Here is a 22,238-nt window from a genome sequence, read left to right on the forward strand (position 1 = left end):
GAGGGGGAGATTTTGAAGCTTGTGAAATCCACATTGATACCATTGGGCTGCAGGGTTCCCAAGCGAAATATGAGTTGCTGTTCCTGCAACCTTCGGGTGGCATCGTTGTGGCACTGCAGGAGACCCAGGATGGACATATCGTCTGAGGAATGCGAGGGGGAGTTGAAATGGTTCGCGACTGGGAGGTGCAGTTGTTTATTGCGAACCGAGCATAGGTGTTCTGCAAAGCGGTCCCCGAGTCTCCGCTTGGTTTCCCCGATGTAGAGGAGGCCACACCGGGTACAGTGGATGCAGTATACCACATTAGCAGATGTGCAGGTGAACATCTGCTTGATGTGGAAAGTCTTCTTGGGGCCTGGGATGGGGGTGAGGGAGGAGGTATGGGGGCAGGTGTAGCACTTCCTGCGGTTGCAGGGAAAAGTGCCGGGTGTGGTGGGGCTGGAGGGGAGTGTGGAGTGGACAAGGGAGTCACATATATATATATAAAACATATGAGATGAGGTCAGGAAGCAGCAGCCAATCAGGGGGCGGGCTCCGGGGAGACGCCCCCTCCCCGCCCTTCTGCCGCTCACCCTAAACTGCTGGCCACGCCCACGCCCCCGCGTCTCCGCCCCTCCCCACCCACAGAACGCGTTGATTGGCCAGAGTGGAGGGGGCCGCGCGGTGGAGTGGTGGAGAGGCCTGTCAATCAGATCACACCCCGCCCTCCGCGTGTGTTCGGTTGTCGCTGGGGCGGGCGGTCGTTTCCCGGAGACCGAGAGAGCGAGTGTGTGTGTGAGAGAGAGAGAGACCGGGGATCGGGGATCGGGGATCGGGGATCGGGGATCGGGGATCGGGGATCGGGGACCGGGGACCGGGGACCGGGGATCACGGAAAGAGAAACCGGAATCGAGACCCCGGGAGAGACCGGGCAGTGAGACCGAGTGAGCGGCCTCGGGGAGAGTGAGGGCCCGCCCGCCTGAGTGACCGACAGGCCCCCGGGGCTTGGGGGGTGGGGGCAGCCTCCCCACCGTCAAAGGTAGGTCAGTAAGTCCCTGCCTGTTCGTCAGGAACCGGCCCTGAGTTTCCCCCTGGGCTTTGACATCCTTTCCCCAGCCTGAGTGAGGGCTTGTCCTGACAGTGAGAGGACCCTGTATACAGTGATTTGTCCTCATTGCTGTATCCCCACAGCACTGTCACCAACTCACATTCAAGGTCACAACTAATGCCATGCCTTGCCTTGGTTCGCTATCGCGGCTGTGTTTTTTAATCTCAGGAATGGATTCCTACGTGCTGCAGGTTATTAACTTTTCCATGAAGCAAGGATGTTTTCATGCGCGCATTGCAGCATCTGACAATTTCCCCTTTCCTCTTACATACCAGCAAGCTTTGTACTTTGGTGCCCTTAGGGACCAGCAATATTGTGATTACAGTATCTCTCGTTTGTCTTGCTGGTAAACTTCCTCAAAGGCTGCCTGTGTGCATTTCTCCAACGCCCTAACGGCATAACCACTGTGTTGGCCATGATGCTTCTCTGTTCTGACTGTAACAAACAACTGTGGATGCTGAAGATCTGCTGAGTTTCTCCGGTGAACTTGTCTGAACAGCTTGATCAAAGCACTAAAGCGAGTGTTTCTCTGCAGGTCCACAAGACTGCGTTGTTAAAGTTCCCATATATATCAATCCTCTGAAGTTATTTGAATGGATGTAAACTCGTTGTGTAATATCCCATATAAAACTTGAAAATTTTAAGGATCAAAGACTTGTTTCTGGATTCTTGATATAATACTCACCCAGGCCACCCAGTTATAGGAACGATATTGTTAAGTTGGAGAGGGTTCAGAAGAGATTTATCAGAATGTTGCCAGGTATGGAAGTTTTGAGTTATAAAGATTTTTTTTTAACTGGACGGTAGGAGGTTGAGAGGCGACCTTATATAAGTTTGTAAAATAATAAGGGCATAGATAAAGTTAATGATAGTTGCCTTTTCCCTAGGATGGGGGATTTCAAGACTACAGGGCACGTTAAGGTGAGAGGCGAGAGATTTAAGAAAGACATGAGGGGCAAATTTTTTTACACAGAAGGTGGTTCGCACGTGGAATGAACTTCCTGGGGAAGTGGTGGATGTGGGTACACCATTTAAAAGACATTTGGATGAGTGCATGAATAGGAAAGGTTTGGAAGGATATGGGCCAGGAGCTGGCAGGTGAAACTAGTTTAGTTTGGGATTGCATTTGACATGGACTGGTCAGATTGAAGGGCCCGTTTCGATGCTGTATGACTCTGTAAGAGATTCGAAATTTCATAGGATCCAAGAATAGTACCATTACAATTAGCTGTTAGTATGATGTAATGTTATCTTGGGTTTTAAAAATTAATTTAACTAGGACTATAAATAACAAACAGACACTTGTACAAAATAAAGAACTGTGCACATCATAAATTTGAAACAACAAATAGAAATTGCTGGAGGAACTCTGTAAACCTGGCAGCACCTTCACCAGTTCTGATAAAACATTAACTCTGCTTTCTTGCCACAGATGTTACCAGACCTGCTGATTTTTCTCCAGCAATTTCTGTTTTATTGTTTCAGAAAGATACTTATTGATGATATTAAAGTATTAAGAGGGTGATCCTACAAATGGATACTGATATGCAGCTGGCATTCACTAAAACATTTTCACAAATGCCTTTTGATGAATGTTAGCTGAGTACATTTAAAGTAGTTTGCTTTTCATTTTATGTATTTTAATAACTGCCAAAAGGAAAATGGCAGCCACTTTAAATTTTAGTCACTGCCACATTCAGTGTTTAGCTTGAAATATAAACGCTGCAGCAGATCAAATCTGTAACTTTTGTATTAAGCTGGCAAGATATTTTGCCTAAATATGTTTCATTTGTATAACCTTCAAAGAGTAGATATGCTTAAATTAGCTGGCATAACTCATAGAATCCCTACAGTGTGGAAACAGGCCCTTCAGCCCAACAAATCCACACTGACTCTCAGAGCATCCCAACCTGACCCATCCCCCTATAACCCACCTAATCTACCTCTCCCTCAACACTATGGGCAATTTTCCATGGCCAATCCACCTAGCCTGCACATTTTTGGACTGTGGGAGGAAACCGGAGCACCCGGAGGAAACCCATGCAGACACGGGGAGAATGTGCAAACTCCACACAGACAGTCACCCGAGGGTGGAATTGAACCTGGGTCCCTGGTGCTGTGATAACTGTTGACTTTAATTGGCAGATGGTCAATTAATATGAAAATAATACTCATGTTAGTAACAGCTTTTATTTGATCTTCAGTATGTATTTGAAAAATGTAGCAGGCATCCTTGGCAGCATGTTTGTTTGATTGTCTTATTTAATTTTGTACAATTATGTACATCAAAGGGTGCCAATGCAATATCTTGGTTTTGCAGGTGCTCAGGGATTGTATCTCAGTTTGTTTTTCCAAAGTAGGTCAACATTGGATTATGAATATTCTTTTCTATGTTTGAGGGAAAATATTTACATTTCATTTCTACTGTAAACCTGCTATATTTTCTATGTTCCTGCTTATCTACCCTTAAGAAATCTGGCTCAAAATAAATAGCCAGTACCCTAGATTATTGTTTTCAGAAATATTGGAGACTGTAAACAAACCTATAATATATCAAATAGAGTATATACAGTTTCTCTTGGGGTTCCTTTTGTTTATTCCATTACAGAACAATTGGCTAGGAAAAGGGTATATCCTGCAATTGGGGATACCTTTTCTGCTGAATCTGCACAAACCATACTAAGTAGGTCATGGTTCTGGTTAATTAAGACATCACTTTCGTATTCCTACCCTCTTGATGTATAGGTCAGTGTTCTATCAATGTCTTTAACAGCATAGTAGCTTATAGTGTTTGAGCACGTAGACACGTGAATCCCTAGACTCTCCACATTAAGAAAATATTTCAGTTGTTCTTTACTTATATCCAGATGAACAATTTCACATTTTCCCATGCTAATGTTTAGCAATTTTTAGACTTTGTACTTAGCCTTTCTCTGACTCTCTGTAGCTCCTTGCTCCAAGACTTACTCAGCTTGTTGCGTTCATATCTTTGTGTCAGAAAGTTATGGGCTCAATTCCTGCTCCTTGAGCACAAAAATCTAGAGTGGCTTCTGTACTGCTGGAAATACCAACTTGATTGAACTTTTTGAAGAAGTAATGATGAAGGCAGAGCGGTGGACATAATCTATATGGACTTCAGTAAGGTGTTCGATAAGCTTCCTCATGGTAGAATGGTTAACAAGGTTAGGTCACATGGAGTACAGGGAGAACTAGCCATTTGGATACAGAACTGGCTCAAAGGTAGAAGACAGAGGGTGGTGGTGCTTTTCAGACTGGAGGACTGTGGCACACAGCTGGTCACAAAGATCAGTGCTGAGTCCACTGCTTTTCATCATTTATACAAAATAATTTGCACGTGATCATAGGAGGTATAGTTCGTAAGTTTGCAGATGACACCAAAATTGTAGATGTAGTGGACAGCGAAGAGGGCTACCTCAGAGTACAATGGGATGTGCCAATGGGCCGAGGAGTGGCAGTTGGAGCTTGATTTCAATAAATGTGAGGTGCTGCATTTTGGAAAGTTAAATCAGGGTAGGACTTATACTTAATGGTAAGGTCCTGGGGAGTGTTGCTGACAAAGAGACCTTGGAATGCAGGTTCATAGTTCGTTGAAAGTGGAGTCGCAGGTAGATAGGATAGTGAAGAAAGCGTTTGGTAATCTTGCTTTTATTGGTTAGGGCAATGAGTATAGGAGTTGGGAGGTCATGTTGTGGCAGTACAGGACATTGTTGAGGCCACTATTGGAATACTGTGTGCAGTTCTGGTTTTCCCGCTATAGGAAGGATATTGTTAAATTTGAAAGAGTTCAGAAAAGATTCCAAGGATTTTGCCAGGGTTAGAGGGTTTGAGCTATTGGAAGAGGTTGATTAGGCTGGTGCTATTTTCCCTGGAGGTCCAAAGACTGAGGGGTGACCTTGTACTAGTTTATGAGGGTTATAGATAAGGTGAGTAGCCAAGGCCTTTTCCCTGAAGTGGGGGAGTCCAAAACTAGAGGGCATAGGTTTCAGGTGAGAGGGAAAAGTTTTAAAATGGACCCAAGGGGCAACAACTTATACAGACGGTAGTGCATGTACAGAAGGAACTGTCAGAGGAAGTTGTGGAGAATGGTAGAATTACAACATTTAAAGGGCATCTGGATGGGTATATGAATAGGGAGGGTTTAGAGGGATATGGGCCAAATGCTGGCAAATGGGACTAGATTAATTTAGGATATTTTGTCAGCATGTACGAGTTGGACCAATGCTGTTCAGCTTTATGACTCTTATGATGCTGGACATATGAATAGTAACGTATAGATCTGTGTGTGCATGCATGTAGCATGTTTTATTTATTATGTACGTATATAAATGCTAAAACAAGGCATTTACATCAGAAATTGAAGGTTGTAGAATTTGACAAACTAATAGTGAAATTTTAAATACACAGAAAATGCTGGAAAAGTTCAAGTCTGGCAGCATCTGTGGACAGAAATCAGAGTTAACGTTTGAGGCAACCCTGAGTTTTGAGGAAGGTTCACTCGACCTGAAACATTGACTCTGATTTCTCTCCACAGATGCTACCAGACCTGCTGAGCTTTTCTAGCAGTTTCTGTTTTTATTTCTAATTTATAGCATCTACAGTTCTTTCAGTTTTTATTTTGTGAAATTTAAGAATTGAGATGTTGTATTTTGCTAAATCAAGTGACTTACTGGTGTTTAATAATGGTAGAGCCCCAAGTTTTGAACTACTTGCCTTAAAGCTATTGTGCACTTCACTGGAATCATTTTTGCTCCTGACAGTTTTCCACTGACCTTTTAATTTCAATTTTCTTTTCTCAGTAGAAATGTCTGAAAAGTTGAGGTCAAATATCAATTTAAAAGAACCACGATGGGACCAAGGAACCTTCCTGGGGAGAGCCAAGCACTTCTTTATGGTGACGGACCCCCGCAATGTTCTACTTTCCAGTGAGGAGTTAGAGGCAGCGAGGACCATTGTTGAGAACTACAAGTAAGATTGTGGACCATAATATTGCATGGTGTCATTTTAATACTTCTCTTTATCAGCTTAAAAAAATGAATATCACATCACGGCCAATGCAATGGAATTCTAGTTAGCTTCCTGTTCTATTCAACGTTCTTTTATCCTTCTGTTTTGTTATCAAGGCTGTACGTAGATTATTTTAGTAATCTGGATGGATATATTTATAAAGCAAGCTTTTGTTGTCACTGTCTTTTAAAAAAGAAGTTGCAGCTCCTTTTTTGGACTTGTGTGCTTTACTGCCAGTATGGAGCTGTCCTAAAACCGTTGTAATACTGCTAACTGTAGAACACACTTTACTCCTCTCCCATCTGTGCCTGAATTACAGCCTCAGGTTGTTACCAGGTCAGATTTTCCACTTGGCACATCCATCTTGAGATTAACAGTATTCTGCTACATCGGGGTAGCTTCTGCAGTATCAATCATTTGCCTACTAGCAATTGGATCCACACTACTGAAGCTTATATTTGGTGTAGGATACTTGTTGTTGGACTTTCGTCCTATCAATTTGGGAAAAAAATAAAACTTATAAACCTAGGTGTGTTCCATGTTGGAGAGCCTATCTCTTGGCTAATCTTAGGAAATCCCAGGCCCTGGTGCCAAAACCACATTTCCCCTTTGGCTGGGGTGGGTTTAGAGTCTGCTTGTAATTCGCGTGTGTTTTACGGAAGTAGATGGCATTTAAATCGTCTCCAATCCTGTGAGATTTTTGGTGATAGGTGTCTGAACCCAAAGTGTGCAAATCAGACCAAGTGAAAGCAAATAGAGTCATAGAGGTTTACAGCATGGAAACAGGCCCTTTGGTCCAACTTGTCCATGCTGCCCAGTTTTCACAATTAGTCTACTTCCATTTGCCTGCATTTGGTCCATTATCCCTCCATACATATCTCATCCATATACCTGTGCAAATGTTTCTTAAAGGACAAAATTGTACTCCCCTTCACCACTATCTCTGGCAGCCTGTTCCAGATTCCCACCACCCTCAGTGTGAAATAATTGCCTGTCTGGACTCTTTTGTAATTCTCCCGTCTCACCTTAAACCTATGCCCTCTAGTTTTAGATTCCCCTGTTGTGGAGAAAAGCTGTTGGCTATCCACCTAATCTATGCCTCTCATGATTTTATAGACCTCTATTAGGTCACCCCTCAGTTTCCTACGGTCCAGGGGAAAAAAGTCCCATCCTATCCAGCCTCCCCTTATGACTCAAACCTTCCAGACCAGATAGCATCCTATTAAACTGAACTCTTTCTGGTTTAATTATAGCCTTTCTGTAGTAGGGTGGATTTGTTTGGCGATTTAGGGTACCATTTTGGATAGATAAACTAGATCCATTTAGATCTGGTCCAGGCACATTTTTGGTGCAGGTAAGGAAAAAGTAAGATGCCTCTTTGGAAGAAGTTGGGTGCTCTTTTGGTCTGTTAAAAGACAAGCTTGTGTGTAAATAGTGCATAAACAAATTTGGATTTCAAGCTGTTGGAAATGTTCAAGAGGTCAAATGAAACTCTCAAACATTTAAATCTCCAGGCCCTTTAATCTTTGAAAAGAGAGTCTGGAGAGTGTTGAAAATGGTCCCTTTGATATTTCACTCTCTGTTGACATTAGCCTGAGAATTTCCATTATTAAATTAGTTCCACACAACTGATTCCACAAGGATCTAATATCATAGTGGGTTGCCTTTATTTGGCAGATAGGTTGACAATTATAAGTATTATTTAGACTTTTTATTTGGGAATATGAATTGTGGTATGTAATATATTAAATTTGCATGAATTGTTTGTTTCAATAAGGCTTTATTGAGGTATTAAATGTAGTCAATGAATGAGTGTTTTTCTTCAGTATAGTGAGGTCTGCAGTACACTTAAATAAAAACAGCAAGTGTTGGAGAAACTGACCAGGAGTGAATGAGAAAAGCAGAGTAAGTGTTTGAAGTCCAGTGTGCTTCTTCTTTGGAACAGAGTTTGACAGCAAAGTCAGGGTTTGACCTAAGAGAACAGAGATCAACAAGTTCAGAGGAAGAAAGGTTAGATTGGATGGTGGCCCTGGTGAAGAAAAATTGAGGCGGCTGTTGTCACACTGACTGTCCTTGATGGAATGTTCAAACATGAGTAAAAGGCCAGACCAAACAGTGGAGATGGTCTGCGAAAATGTCCATGGAGTAGTGAGGTGACTCCTTCCCAAAGAAGTGGGCACAGAGGCAGAGAAGATGAAAGAAGAGTTCACCATTGTGTCAGGCCTAAAATTTATTGAGGAGGGTGTGAATTGATAATACTGAGTCCTTTGCACAGCACATATTGTTCTGTGTCGGAGAGTGGAAGGTCAGAGGGTATAATGAGTGCATGATGAGAAGTGGAATTAGAGGAAGGAATGGGACAGAGGGTGGAAGATAAGTTCTGGAGGGGCATCAGCACCTATAAGTGCTTGGAGCTTACATTCCTTAACACCTACAAAAGCGTACTTCGCATCAGTATTCACCAAGGAGAAGGACATGGATGATGATAAGATTAGGGAGAGGTGTGTCGATATTCTAGGGCATGTGTATATTAAGGAGGAGGAAGTATTGGGTGTCTTGAAAAACATGAAGGTAGATAAGTCCCCAGACCCGGACAGGATTTATCCCAGAAAACTGAGGGAGGTGATTGCTGGGCCCTTTACAGAGATCTTTGTATCCTCTTTACGCGCAGGTGAGGTCCCCCCAGTAAACTGGAGAGTCGCCAATGTTGTTCTTGTCTAAGGGGTGCTAACAGGAATACCCAGGAAATTATAGGCCGGTGAGCCTCAGTAATAGGGAAATTATTGGAGAAGATTCTTGGGGACAGGATGTACTCGTATTTGAAAAAGAATGGACTTGTTAGGGCGGTCAGCATGGCTATGTGCAGGAAAGTGCTGTCTCACCAATTTGATTGAGTTTTTTGAGGAAGTGACAAAGATGGTTGAGATTAGGGAAGTGGATGTTGTTTACATGGATTTTACTAAGGCATTTGACAAGGTCCTACATGGTAGATTGGTGCAGAAAATTACCTCAAATGAGATCCATGGTGAGTTGGTAAACGTAGAACTTGAAATAGTACAGCACGTGAATGATGTTGTGCCGAACATGATGCCAAATTAAACTGATCCCTTCTGCCTGCCCTTGGTCCATATTCTTCCATTCCTTGCATATTCATGTGATTATCTAAAAGTCTCTTATATGCCCCTATCGTGTGTGCCTCCACCACTACTCCTGGCAGTGTGTTCTAGACTCCTACTACACTCTGTGTAAAACAAAAACCTGGCCCTCACGTCTTCTTTGAACTTACCCCACTCTCACCTAAATACATGCTCCTTAGTATTAAACATTTCACCTCCTGGAAAAAGACTCTGACTGTCAACCCTATTTATGTGTCTCATAATTTTATAGACTTCTGTCAAGTCTCCCCTCAGCCTCCACCACTCCAGAGAAAACAGTCCGAGTTTTTCTAGCCTGTCCTTATAGCTCATACCCTCTAATCCTGACAGTATCCTGGTAAACCTCTTTTGCACTCTCTCCAAAACCTCCGCATTCTTCCTGTAATCTGGTGACCAGAATTGAACGCAATACTCTAAGTGCGGCCTAACCAAAGTCTTATAAAGCTGCAACATGACATCCAGACTCTTGTACTCAATGTTGCTGGTAAGTTGAAAACAAAATTAACTTGGTCATAAGAGATAGAGGGTAGTTATGGAGGCATTTTTATTACTGAAGGTCTCTGATCAGTGGTGTTCTACAAAGATCAGTTCTGTGAGCTGTATTGTTTGTAATTTTATATATGATTTGAATGAAAATGTAGGTGGTATGATTAGTAAGTTTGGAAACGACACGAAAATTGGTGAAGCTGTGGATAGTGTGGAAAGTTGCTAAAGGATACAGCAGGATATAGATAAGTTGGACAGTGAAAGGCAGACAGTGGTTAATCCACACAAGTGTGAGGTGATGTATTTTGGGAGGTCAAATCCAAGAGGAAAGTATACAGTAAATGGCAAGACTGTCAGGAGCATTGATTTATGGACGATATTTCAAGATGACGGCAACAGCAGGGTAGGAGGTGTTTGGGCTCTGTGCCAGAATGCTGCCACTCACCAGGCCGGCCATATTCTTCTCTGTTCTTTTGGATTGTTTTGTTTCTTCATTTCTGTTTTGTATCCAAGTTCGCCTTTTCTTCTCTTCTGGGGCTGCGGTGGAGGAAGGTGGTTGTGAGGACTTGCACTGGTGGCAGCAGCAGCATAGTGGATCCAGATGTTTGTTCCTTGTGGCCATCTTGGTTGCAGCTTTATTGAAAGCTTCATCATTGGTGGGTCTGGTCCCTTCCTCCTGGTGGCGGTGTGGCGATTTCAGCAGTGGCTATAGTGGTGGCAGTATGGTGGTTCCGGTTCGTTCCTCGTGGCTATGGCAGCAATGTGGTGGCCTTAGGCAGCAACTGAAGTGGTGATGGCTTCAGCATCAGTGACTTGGTGGGTCTGGTCTGTCCCTGCTTGATATGGCAATAATGCAGTGGCTTCAGTGTCAGCTTTGGTAGTGGCAGCGTGGTGGGTCTGGTCTGGAAATCCTTGCTTTGGTGGTCTTGGGGGCGGCTTCGGCAGCAGTGTCCCATAACCACTCCATAAACCTAGGAGCCATGGAGGAAACAAAAGATAAACTTTGTCCTAACTTGGTCACTTTTTAAAAAAATATAATTTCTGTAATTAAAATGGCGCCGAATGTGGCGACTTATATACATGTCACTGTATTTTCATAAATACAGAGTGACAATAAAGTACTATTCTATGCTATTCTATTTTGTGCAGAAGGATCTAGAGGCCCAAGTCCATAGCTTCCGGAAAGTGGCAACACAACTGGATAAAGTGGTAAAGAAGACACACAGCATGCTTGCCTTCATTGGTCAGGGCACTGAGCATAAGAGTTGGCAAGTCGTGTTGCAGCTGTAAAAAACTTTAGTTAGGTCACATTTAGAGCATTGTGTGCAGTTCTGGTCACTGCATTATAGGAAGGATATGAACATTTTGAAGAGAATGTAAAAGAGGTTTACCAGGAAGTTGGCTGGATGGGAGTGTGTTAGCCATGGGGAGAGGTTGGACAAATTTGGATTGTTTTCACTAAAGTGTTGGAGGCTGAGGTATAAGTATATAGAATTATGAGAGGCAGTGGTTAGGGTGGAGAGTTGGAGTCTTTTTCCCAGGGTAGAAATGTCAAATAACAGGGGGCATAGGTTTAAAATGAGAGGGGCAAAGTTTAAAAGAGGTGTTTGATGCAGATTTTTTACACTGAGGGTGGTAGGTGCCTGGAATGCGTTGCCAAGGACAGGTGGATGAGGGAGATACAATAGCAAAGTTTAAGAGGCATTTAGACAGACACATGAGCAGGTAGACAGGATTAGTTTAGAATAGCATCATGGTCATCACGGACACATTGTGCTGAAGATTCTGTTCCTGTGCTATACTGTTTTGTAGGCTGTGGTAAATAGTACACAGAGTCATTTTATAGTCACTTTAGTTTGTCTCTCTGCAGCCATCTGAGGTGTTGTTAAGTCCTTTGCTTTTGCACAGGGGTGGCTGAAAATTGGAGTTGATTTTCTGTTGGAACTCCTGCATTGTCTCACTGGCCTTTTGCATTCTGTAGTGTGTTACATCATGTTCCTGTAGCAAGTGGCCCAGACAAATGCCAGCGATATCATTAAATTATTTAGACACATTATCAGTGACTGTAATCATTAAATATCCATGGGCACAATTGTGACAGCTTGTCCTTGCATAATGTCAATGGAAAACTAGTAATTATTAAAAAGAAACTGGCATTTATACCAAATGCACATTTATATAGATTCTTTCACATCCTTGGAGGTCCCAAAGTGCTTTGCTGCCAATGAATCACTATGAAGTATAACTACTGGTACTTTAAACATGACTTGCAGACTTGCAGTAGCCAATTTTCATACAAAGATCAGAAATCAACAATTAGATAAATCACCAGATAGTAATTTCAATGTTCATCACAGGATAAATATCTAAACAAGACTTCAGAAGAATTCTGAGATAGTAGGAACTGCCGATGCTGATTCTGTTCTTAATCTTCAAATAGTGATCTTCATTTTCACATATGGTTTCCTAAGCAGATCTATGACAATGCAGCTGTCCTTCAGTCCTACCCTGAAATGTCAGCTTAGATTATGTACTCCGGTCACTTAATGGGATTTGAACCTATTACCTTCATGTTCAGTGTTGAGCTAGTTATCACTGAGCAAAGGTGAATGCTAAGTAAAATAAAAAAAACACCAAATTACTTCCCTCTACACTAGCTCATTTAGCTATTCAGCACCTCAAATAGATGAGCCATTATTTGATCTTTGCAAGGTGGTAATTGGAGTCACAACAAGTACTCTCAGCGTCCCCTTGGCAGTTTTAGGGAGAATGGCTTAAAAGTTTCCTTTTCTGTTGGCTATGTAAACAGTCCAACTCAAAGTATGTTAGTTCAGTGCAAAATTTTGATTTCCCCAGCCAAATTGCCTGTCAACATTTCCTGTATAGACTTTCATAAATAGTTACCTTGGCTATGAACCAGAGGGTAACCAGCACTAATGTAACCATCTCTCAGTTGAGGACATAGAGAAAGGCAGGGACAACATTGGGTGAAGTGGATATGAGTTACCATGTCAAATGACATCAGATATGTCTGCTAAGCCACTATTCGTACTCCAACCCCTCTGCTGCCTTGCAGAATTAAGATAATTCAATCGTATCACAATGCAGTTCGGGTATCTTTTGTCACTGTTGTATCTCTTCGCTAGTTGGCTGATAGTAAGAAATTTGACATAGTGAGCATGTGCTATTTTACCAGTTATTAAATATGTGACAGAGTGCTAATATCTACCAATGAGCTTAAGGCAGTAATTCATGTCTCTAGAACTGTCTTGCATATTAGCCAGTCTTTCCCTGAGGAGTAGCTGCGTACATTAATGATATTTTTGGAAGTTAACATTCATTAATGGAGATTTCCATTATTTGTGGAAGCTATGAACAGATATCTTAAAAGTATTTTGCACACAAGTTTCCATTATCTGAAACCCTGCAGTTGGCAGTATTTCACAGTCCTGTCACTTAGAATTATACAACGTCCTTTTTTTTTAAATAAAGTCACTAGGCTTAATTTCAGTAATTATTTAAGAGAGAAAAAAAAATTCCTGGAAGAAGAATGTCAAGCCAGTCAGCTTAGTTTCAATTTCAGTAAGATCTGTTATCTAGCTTTATTTTATTCCAGTTTCACAGCAGCCACTAAAAGATGCTATAAAGTGGAGCTATCATATTATAGCATATAGTACTGAAGGCTTCTACAATTTCGGGATTGGATTTTGCTAGAACAGATGAAACAATTGTTTTGTTTTCTTGGATACATTAGTGCATCATAACCCTTTATTCCACAGAATGCAGGGTAAACTATACCTTTTTACTCAAAAGTGACTGAGCATGTGAAAAAGGAACTGTGTCATAGTGACACCAGATCACATGGAGCTGAACCTGGCCAGTAATACTGTGGAAAGATACTGCTCTTACTTTCTGTTGTATATTGTTATGCTCAGTAAAGCCTGTAATTGTTTACTCATCTGAGTGTATAACCTGAGCTTATTACATGGTGGCGACAGTATTCAGACCTGGGGGAACAAGAGAGAAATGACAAGGGACACCTGAAGTGGTCCAGCAGAGTGCAGTGCTATGAGTGAAAGGTGATGCCTGCCCAGCAATCTGACCAAGAAAGTGGGAAAGAAACCTTAGCTGAAGCCCAGCAGTGAAAGGGAGGAGCAGGTGATGGATCCGATGGCCCATCTAGCTGCCCGACCGCAGAGGTGGAAAGCTCATGCAATGCTGACAAACTGTAGGAAAGTCTACAACAGGGAATGTGACAAATTGAAAAAAATATCAGTCAGCCACAGTGAGTAACAAATTGTAGATCAAAGGTCTTACAGAGAAGCGGAAGAACATGTGGGAGTCTGTCTGGTGATGGTAATGCGTGCTAAGAGAGAAACCATTTCAGAGCTCAAGCTGCAGAACAGAAACCTAAACTCAAAGCACAATAGTCAAAGTATTCAAGTATTAGAGGAGGATACTGGATACGGGAGAATAAGGTGGGCTTTTGTGGGATGCAACAGGCTCATTTAGACTTCCCTGAATTTGCAGACCCATAAAATGAATCCTGGCATGCTGAGCTGATGGTTAATGGCAAGTGAGCCTGAAACATGGACAGATGTATCTATTCTTTCAGATACAAGCAACTCAGCTGAACATGGAAGATCTGCCAGTGTTACAGGCTTAAGTGCAATGAATGTAAATGATGGATGCTTTAACACTTGAAGGACTATGAAAAAGACCCTCACAAATCACACATGAACACAAACAAAACTTCAAAATTCTCCACAGCTAGAAAAATGGCTGCAATATGTGATAAATTTTGGATTAACAGGCTGGAAAGGAATCTTCAATTATCCACAACATAGCAGCTGGAGTTTGCCATCTTACTCTTCACTGAGTTGTGATAGTTTGACTCCTGAAGAGTTGCCCTTCCAATCAGTTCTTTCCTGATTGGTCTTCGCTGCTGTACAGCTTAGGGAACTAGCCTGAGTGTCGATCTGATATTGTCGCACATTTCAAATGGAAAATCGGGGACAACAATCATTGAGAGTTCTGAAGAAGGGTCACTGGAGTCAGTATTAACTTTGTTTCTCTCTCAGATCTGCTGCCAGACCTCCTAAGTTTCTCCAGCAATTTCGATTTTTGCTTGTTCCACATTTATGCTGAATCCAAGCTGTAGCAGACCATGTTTTACTGGGTCCCTGGTGTATATTAATTCTGTGATGACTTAATTTAGTATTGCTTTGCTCATAATTCTAGCATTTTTGATTTTTCAGGCATGGTAAAGTCCAACCAGGCCTAACTGAAGATGAACTTTGGAAAGCGAAGTACATCTATGATTCAGCTTTTCATCCAGACACGGGTGAAAAAATGATTCTGATTGGGCGGATGTCTGCCCAGGTTCCAATGAATATGACCATTACTGGTTGCATGCTGACATTTTACAGGCAAGTTTATGTTAAAATTTACAAACGTATAAAATAAAAGTTAAAGTATGTTTTTTTTTCAATTAAATGTAAAACTGTGTGCCGGTGTGTTTTCATAAGCAGTTTATAATTCACTGATTGAACATACATTAGGAACAAAACAGCCCAATATTTACTCAGGAATGATGGTTCATGCAGTGAGCAGTTAGTCTGCAGTTTATTAACTATACGGCCCAGTGACATCAAATGCTATTGGCAGTTACAATAAATTGGACATAAATGAATCTAAAAGATCTTGCATTTTTGATAGTGTTTCAGAGGCCACCTCCGGATACCCAAAAGTGGCATACACCTGTACTATAGGTAAACAGGGCTGCCAATTTGGATGGAACTAAGTGCCACTAATGGTAGGAAGATAGCTGATTTGGTAATCATTTTTGTAGTTTTGGATATTGGGTTCTGAGAGAATATTTCCAGTTTTCTTTAATTAGTACCATGAAATCTGTCACATCCAACTTGGAATACAGTTGGCTCCTTTAATGTAATATCTGATCCTGAAGACATTGCCTCTAACAATGTTGAATCCCTTCAGTATTGCAGTGCAGTGTCAGCATAGATTGTGCTTAAGCCTCACAGCACAATTTTTTTTTTCATTTTGAAAATTCGGCTTTCTTAATGACCTCCGGTGAAGGTTGAATATTGTCTTCCCTGTGCTTATTTTTTGACTGGAAATTTAATTCTAAAAGTGCTTTGAACTCGTTGAGGCCGAAGATTCTTGTGATTTGTTTTGTTGAATAGCCAAAACCCAGAGCATTTTTAATGCTTGTGTTGTCTTGAGTGAGAATGAGATGTGTATTGAAGAGTATTTGAATAAGTAACTTGGAAAATGGGCTGTTTTATGTTAGTCTTCTTTTCCTTTGAACACTCGGTTGAAAAGGAGAAGAGATAGTTGTGTGGATGAAGGAGCTATCTATTTGCCTTGCTTATTTAATTTGAAATTATATTATTCAAAGATCTAATATGAATAGATTCCTTTTGTCATTTGAGCTAGATCTTCATGACTTGTTTCTGATTAGTCAGAAGTCAAATTTTTAGTCTTACTACCTGCAGAGTGCTTGCTAAAACACAACTGGGCTAAGTCCAATACATTTGAAACAGGCCAGGATTTATATTTTAGTCAATTTGTCTGGACAGGATGTGACACATCTCCATGGCAGCTGGGACCTGAACCCAGGCCTTCTAGCCCGGAGATAGAGACACTACCACTGGTACCACAAGAGCCTACTTCTTTAGTCTTTGATGATTGTTTAGGAAATATCTATTCAATCCATTCAGAGTTGTTCCACATCCCTGGAGCAGGCGGGATATTCTGTCCCAGAAGTAAGGACGCTACCATTACACCACAAGAGCCCTTGTTGTTATCATATAGAAATTTCCTAATCAGCTTGCTCAGAGATGGTATGACATAACATGTGCATACTGCATTCAGGTGGTGGACATGAGTCTTACTTGTGTGAAATATGAACAAGAAATGTGCTTGGTGGTTTGGAGGTACACGATATAAAATGTATGACTCTTTAAATTATGTACTGCCTCACTATGATTCACTTTCTGCCTGAGCTGAAACAGCATCATAGAGAGAGTCACACATGAACCATAATGAAATAGAGCATGTACTGGCTGGTCTTCCTGTCATTTGTGTCTGTGTATTAAGCCCACTCCTCTCCCAGTGTGGAATGTTGCTTGATTCTTTACTTTTCTCTTTATTTGACAGGACCACTCCAGCAGTAGTCTTTTGGCAGTGGGCTAATCAGTCCTTCAATGCAGTTGTTAACTATACCAACAGAAGTGGGGATGCACCACTGACAGTGGGGTAGGTAACTCTGGATCAGTTCCATGGACAGTCATGAATCATAATTAACTTATGAGGGTTTAGTTCAACTCCTTGGAGACTGGTTATCAATGCTCGTGAACCACTGTAATGAGTTATTTATCTATTTGAAATAAATGGCTTAAAGTGTATGATCAAAGGAAATTAAATCTTATTAGATGCTTCTGATGTTTTTGGAAGAAAAATGCCCTAAATTCATGTGGGCAAGTTTGCACTTTGCATTCTTTCTATTTTCTTTCTTTCTTTCTTAGTCTTCACCAGTCTGAGCAATTTCAGCCCTATTCTCTAATTGCTACAGTCCTGTCAATATTTCTAGGTTGTTTGTGAGAAAAGCCATATATTAGTTCTATCGCATGAAATGGCTGTATCGCTGCCTCTGATCCAGAGGCTCTGTGTTTGGGTCCTAGTCTGAGACTTTATGGTCAAGGAAGGTGCATTCATAACACAGCTATAAAGTTTTAGTATCAACCTCAAAGTCTTCCAACACATACAAATGGCAGGTGGTAAGAGTGGGAGGGATTACTGGTCAACCATATGATGGATAGAACATTGGAGCCTCTAACATGACCATCCATTGCTCCATGCTGAAACACCATACCATAGAAAATGTTACCATAGCAACTTGGACCCTGAGTGAACTGTTACATATGCCGTTCAATGAAAAAAGTGGAATGCTGAGTAGTGTGATTCTAAGGTTCGCCTGTAGTTTTAAGTCACTGTTGTTTTTTCCTGCCTGAATTATAAGATAGAACATAGAACAGTACAGCACAGTACAGGCTCTTCGGCCCATGATGTTGTGCCGAACTTTTACCCTAAACCTAAGCTCTATCTAACCTCCACCGCTACCTTATACTATCATCCATATGCCTATCTAATAGCCGCTTAAATGCCCCTAATGAGGCCGACTCCACTACCCACTCCGGCAATGCGTTCCACGCTCCTACCACGCTCTGAGTAAAGAACCTACCTCTGACGTCTCCCTGATATCTAACTCCTTACACTTTAAAACTATGTTCCCTCATAAAAGCTACCTCCACCCTAGGAAAAAGCCTCTGGCTGTCTACTCTATCTATACCTCTGATCATTTTGTACACCTCTATCAAGTCAACTCTCATCCTTCGTCGTTCTAAAGAGAAAAGCCCGAGCTCTCTCACCCTTTCCTCGTAAGACCTTCCCTCCATTCCAGGCAACATCCTGGTAAATCTCCTCTGCACCTTTTCTAATGCTTCCACATCTTTCCTGTAATGAGGTGACCAGAACTGGACACAATACTCCAGATGTGGCCGAACCAGGCTTTTGTATAGCTGGAGCATAACTTCACAGCTCTTGAACTCAATCCCTCTATTAAAGAAAGCTAACACACCATATGCCTTCTTAACAACTCTATCCACCTGGGTGGCAGCTCTCAGGGAACTGTGAACATGAACCCCAAGATCCTTCTGCTCCTCCACACTGCCAAGAATCTTTCCGTTAACCCTGTATTCTGCTTTCAAGTTTGTCCTTCCAAAATGAATCACCTCACACTTTTCAGGGTTAAACTCCACCTACCACTTCTCAGTCCAGCTCTGCATTCTATCAATGTCCCTTTGTAACCGAGAACAGCCCTCCGCACTGTCCACAACGCGACCCACCTTTGTATTGTCTGCGAACTTGCTAATCCACCCTTCCACTCCTTCATCCAAATCATTTACAAAAATCACAAATAGAAGAGGACCCAGAACAGATCCTTGTGGTACACCACTCGTAACTGAGCACCATGTTGAATATTTTCCGTCCACTACCACCCTTTGTCTTCTAAGGGTCAGCCAATTCTGAATCCAATCTGCCACATTTCCCCCTATCTCATGTCTTCTTACCTTCTGTATGAGCCTACCATGAGGAACCTTATCAAACGCCTTACTTAAATCCATGTATACCACATCCACTGCTCCACCTTCATCCACGTGTTTGGTCACCTCTTCAAAGAATTCAATAAGGTTTGTGAGGCATGATCTACCCCTCACAAATCCATGCTGACTATCACGAATCAAACTGTGCCTTTCCAAGTGATCATAAATCCTGTCTTTCAGAGCCCTTTCCAATAATTTGCCCACCACTGACGTAAGACTAACTGGCCTGTAATTTCCGGGGTTATCCCTGTTCCCTTTTTTTGAACAAGGGAGTGACGATTGCCTCTTTCCAATCTTCCGGCACTATAACCGTGGACAGGGAGAACGAAAAGATCATTGCCAAAGGCCCTGCGATCTCGTCCCTAGCTTCCCATAGAATCCTTGGATAAATCCCATCAGGCCCGGGGGACTTATCTATCTTCAACTTCCTCAGAATTCCTAGCACATCTTCTTTACTAACATCAACCTCCTCTAGCCTACCTGCCTGTTTCACAATGTCCTCCTCTACAACTAGGTCCCTCTCAGTTGTGAATACTGAAGAAAAGTATTCATTAAGGACCTCTCCTATCTCTTTTTGGGCTCTGTGCACAAATTCCCTTTACAATCCTTGATCGGCCCTACCCTTTCTCTGGTCATTCTCTTGTTCTGCACATACATGTAAAAAGCCTTGGAGTTTTCCTTGATCCTATCCGCCAAGGTTTTGTCAAGCCCCCTTATAGCTCTCCTAAGCCCTTTCTTCAGCTCCTTCCTGGCTAACTTGTATCCCTCTAGAGCCTTTTCCGTTCCTCTTTTCCTAAACCTTACATAAGCCTCCTTCTTCCTCTTAACCAGTCATTCGACCTCTCTCGAGAACCATGGCTCCCTCACTCGACCGCACCTTCTCTGCCTGCTAGGGACAAACATATCGAGCACATGCAGTATGCATTCCTTAAACAATCTCCACATTTCTGTGGTGCTCTTCCCTGACAGCATCTGTTCCCAATTTATGTTACCCAGTTCTTGCCTAACTGAATTGTAATTACCCTTCCCCCAATTATAAACTTTACCTTGCCGTATGTACCTATCTTTATCCATGACTATCGTGAAAGAAACAGAGTTATGATCGCTACCGCCAAAATGCTCTCCTACCAACAGGTCTAATACTTGGCCCGGTTCATTGCCAAGCACCAAATCCAAAGTGGCCTCTCCTCATGTTGGTCTATCTACATACTGTGTCAGGAATCCTTCCTGAATGCACTGGACAAAATCTGCTCCATCTAAACTATATTACAACTAAGATGTTTCCAATCAATATTTGGAAAGTTGAAGTCACCCATGACTACAACCCTGTGACTTTGGCACCTTTCAAGTATCTGCCTCCCAATCTGCTCCGCTACTTTTCTGCAACTATTAGGGGGTCTGTAAAAAAAAAACCCCAACAAAAAGTGACTGCTCCTTTCTTGTTCCTGACCTCAACCCAAACTGACTCTGTAGATATATCATTCCCGAACTGCCTTTCAGTAGCTGCTATACTAGCCCTGACTAGCAATGCCACTGCCCCACCTCTTTTTCCACTCTCCCTATTTCTTTTAAAGCATCTAAATCCCGGAATTTCCAACAACCATTCCTCTCCCTGAGTTACCCAAGTTTCTGTAATGGCCACAACATTGTAGTTCCAAGTACCGACCCATGCTCTAAGTTCATCCGCTTTATTTCTGATACTTCTTGCATTGAAGTATACACACCTCAAACCATCTCGGTGTCCGCAATTACGCTCCGTCAACCGCATTTCTTTATAAACCACCTCACTCCCTGTTGTGTCTGTTGGAAGGCCGAATACCTCATCCTCTGAATTATAAATCCGGTTCCCCACCCCCTGCCAAACTAGTTTAAACCATCCCGTACAGCTCGAGCAAACCTCCCTCCCAGGATATTTGTGCCCTTCCGGTTCAGGTGCAACCTGTCCTTACTGTACAGGTCCCACCTTCCCCAGAATGTGCTCCAATTATCCATATAATGGAAGCCCTCCCTCCGACACCAGCCCTGTAGCCATGTATTTAGCTGCACTGTCTCCCTATTTCTTACCTCGTTATCACGTGGCACTGGTTGTAATCCAGAGATAACTATCCTGTTTGTCCTGGACTTCAGCTTCCAACCTAACTCCCTGTGCTCGTTTTTCACATTCTCAGTCCTTTTACTCCCTATGTCATTGGTACCAATGTGTACCATGACTGCTGGTTGCTCACCCTCCCCCTTAAGGATCTTGAAGACAGGATCCGAGACATCACAGACCCTGGCACCCAGGAAGCAACATACCATCCTTTCATCTCATTCGTGTCCACAGAACCGCCTGTCTGTGCCTCTTACTATCGAATCCCCCACTACAATTGCTCTCCTATTCTCTCCCCTTCCCTTCTTTGCCACAAGGTTAGGCTCAGTGCCAGAGACCTGTCCACTATGGCCTTCCCCTGGTAGGTCACCCCCCCTCCCCAACAGTATCCAAAATGGTATACTTATTATTGAGGGGAACGGCCACAGGGGATCCCTGCACTGTCTGCCTATTCCTTTCCCCTTCCTGACAGTCACCCAGCTACCTTTTTCCTGTATCTTGGGTGTGACCACCTCCCTGTAACTCCTCTCTATCACCCCCTCAGCCTCCCGAATGATCCGGAGTTCATCCAGCTCCAGCTCCAGTTCCCTCACACGGTTTTTGAGGAGCTGGAGTTGGGTGCACTTCTCGCAGATGAAGTCAGAGGGGACACCAGCAGTGACCCTTACCTCCCACATCCTGCAAGAGGAGCATGCAACTGCCCTAGCTTCCATTCCCTCTACTCTAGATTTCCAGAAGAAGAATAAAAAAAAAAGGCCTTACCTTACCGAACCTCCACACAGTCTTTTTGGTTAGAGGAGGAGGACGGGTGGGAGATACTACACGAGTAGCGTTTCGCGTTTAGCCAATGCCCGAATTTATCTGTTTCTTCCTGGCTCATGTTCCCTCCACACACCCGCCGCTGAAAACAAGAGGGCTGCTTGCTGCACGAGGTAAGTTTTTATACAGGGAGAAAAAAAACCCCCTTACCTTCCTCGGCACTCTGGCTTGCGCTGCTGCCGCTGAAAACAAGATATGGCAGGAATGGTGCAAATTAGAGAAAATAACTTGCAGAAACACCATCAATTTAGATTTTTGAAAAGGGACTGGACAGGAAACAAAATCCTTAAAGATCTGTGCACTGCCAAGTTCAAGTGAGCAGATTACATGAGGAGTTAAACCCATCCATACTAATACTACCCTTTTACCATTAAATCTACAAAGGACAC

General features: G+C 42.6%; 1 protein-coding gene across 4 annotated transcripts in view; it reads left to right on the plus strand.

Moving 5' to 3' along the window:
- Positions 1-725: 725 nt before the first annotated feature.
- Positions 726-22,238, plus strand: part of LOC109923046 (sideroflexin-1-like) — a 46,731-nt gene continuing 25,218 nt past the window's right edge. The window contains exons 1-4 of one of the 4 annotated variants that reach the window (XM_048609067.1): positions 726-1,018; positions 5,908-6,073; positions 15,012-15,182; positions 16,936-17,034. In XM_048609067.1, coding sequence (XP_048465024.1) covers positions 5,910-6,073; positions 15,012-15,182; positions 16,936-17,034 — 434 coding nt within the window. In that variant the 5' untranslated portion in view covers positions 726-1,018; positions 5,908-5,909. Of the gene's footprint in view, positions 1,019-5,904; positions 6,074-15,011; positions 15,183-16,935; positions 17,035-22,238 lie in introns of all 4 variants that reach the window. The other 3 variants (XM_048609066.1, XM_048609064.1, XM_048609065.1) reach the window with 3 other exon arrangements.

The sequence above is a fragment of the Rhincodon typus genome, chromosome 20 (assembly GCF_021869965.1).
Source record: "Rhincodon typus isolate 14 chromosome 20, sRhiTyp1.1, whole genome shotgun sequence".
In the NCBI taxonomy this organism is placed as follows: Eukaryota; Metazoa; Chordata; class Chondrichthyes; order Orectolobiformes; family Rhincodontidae; genus Rhincodon; species Rhincodon typus.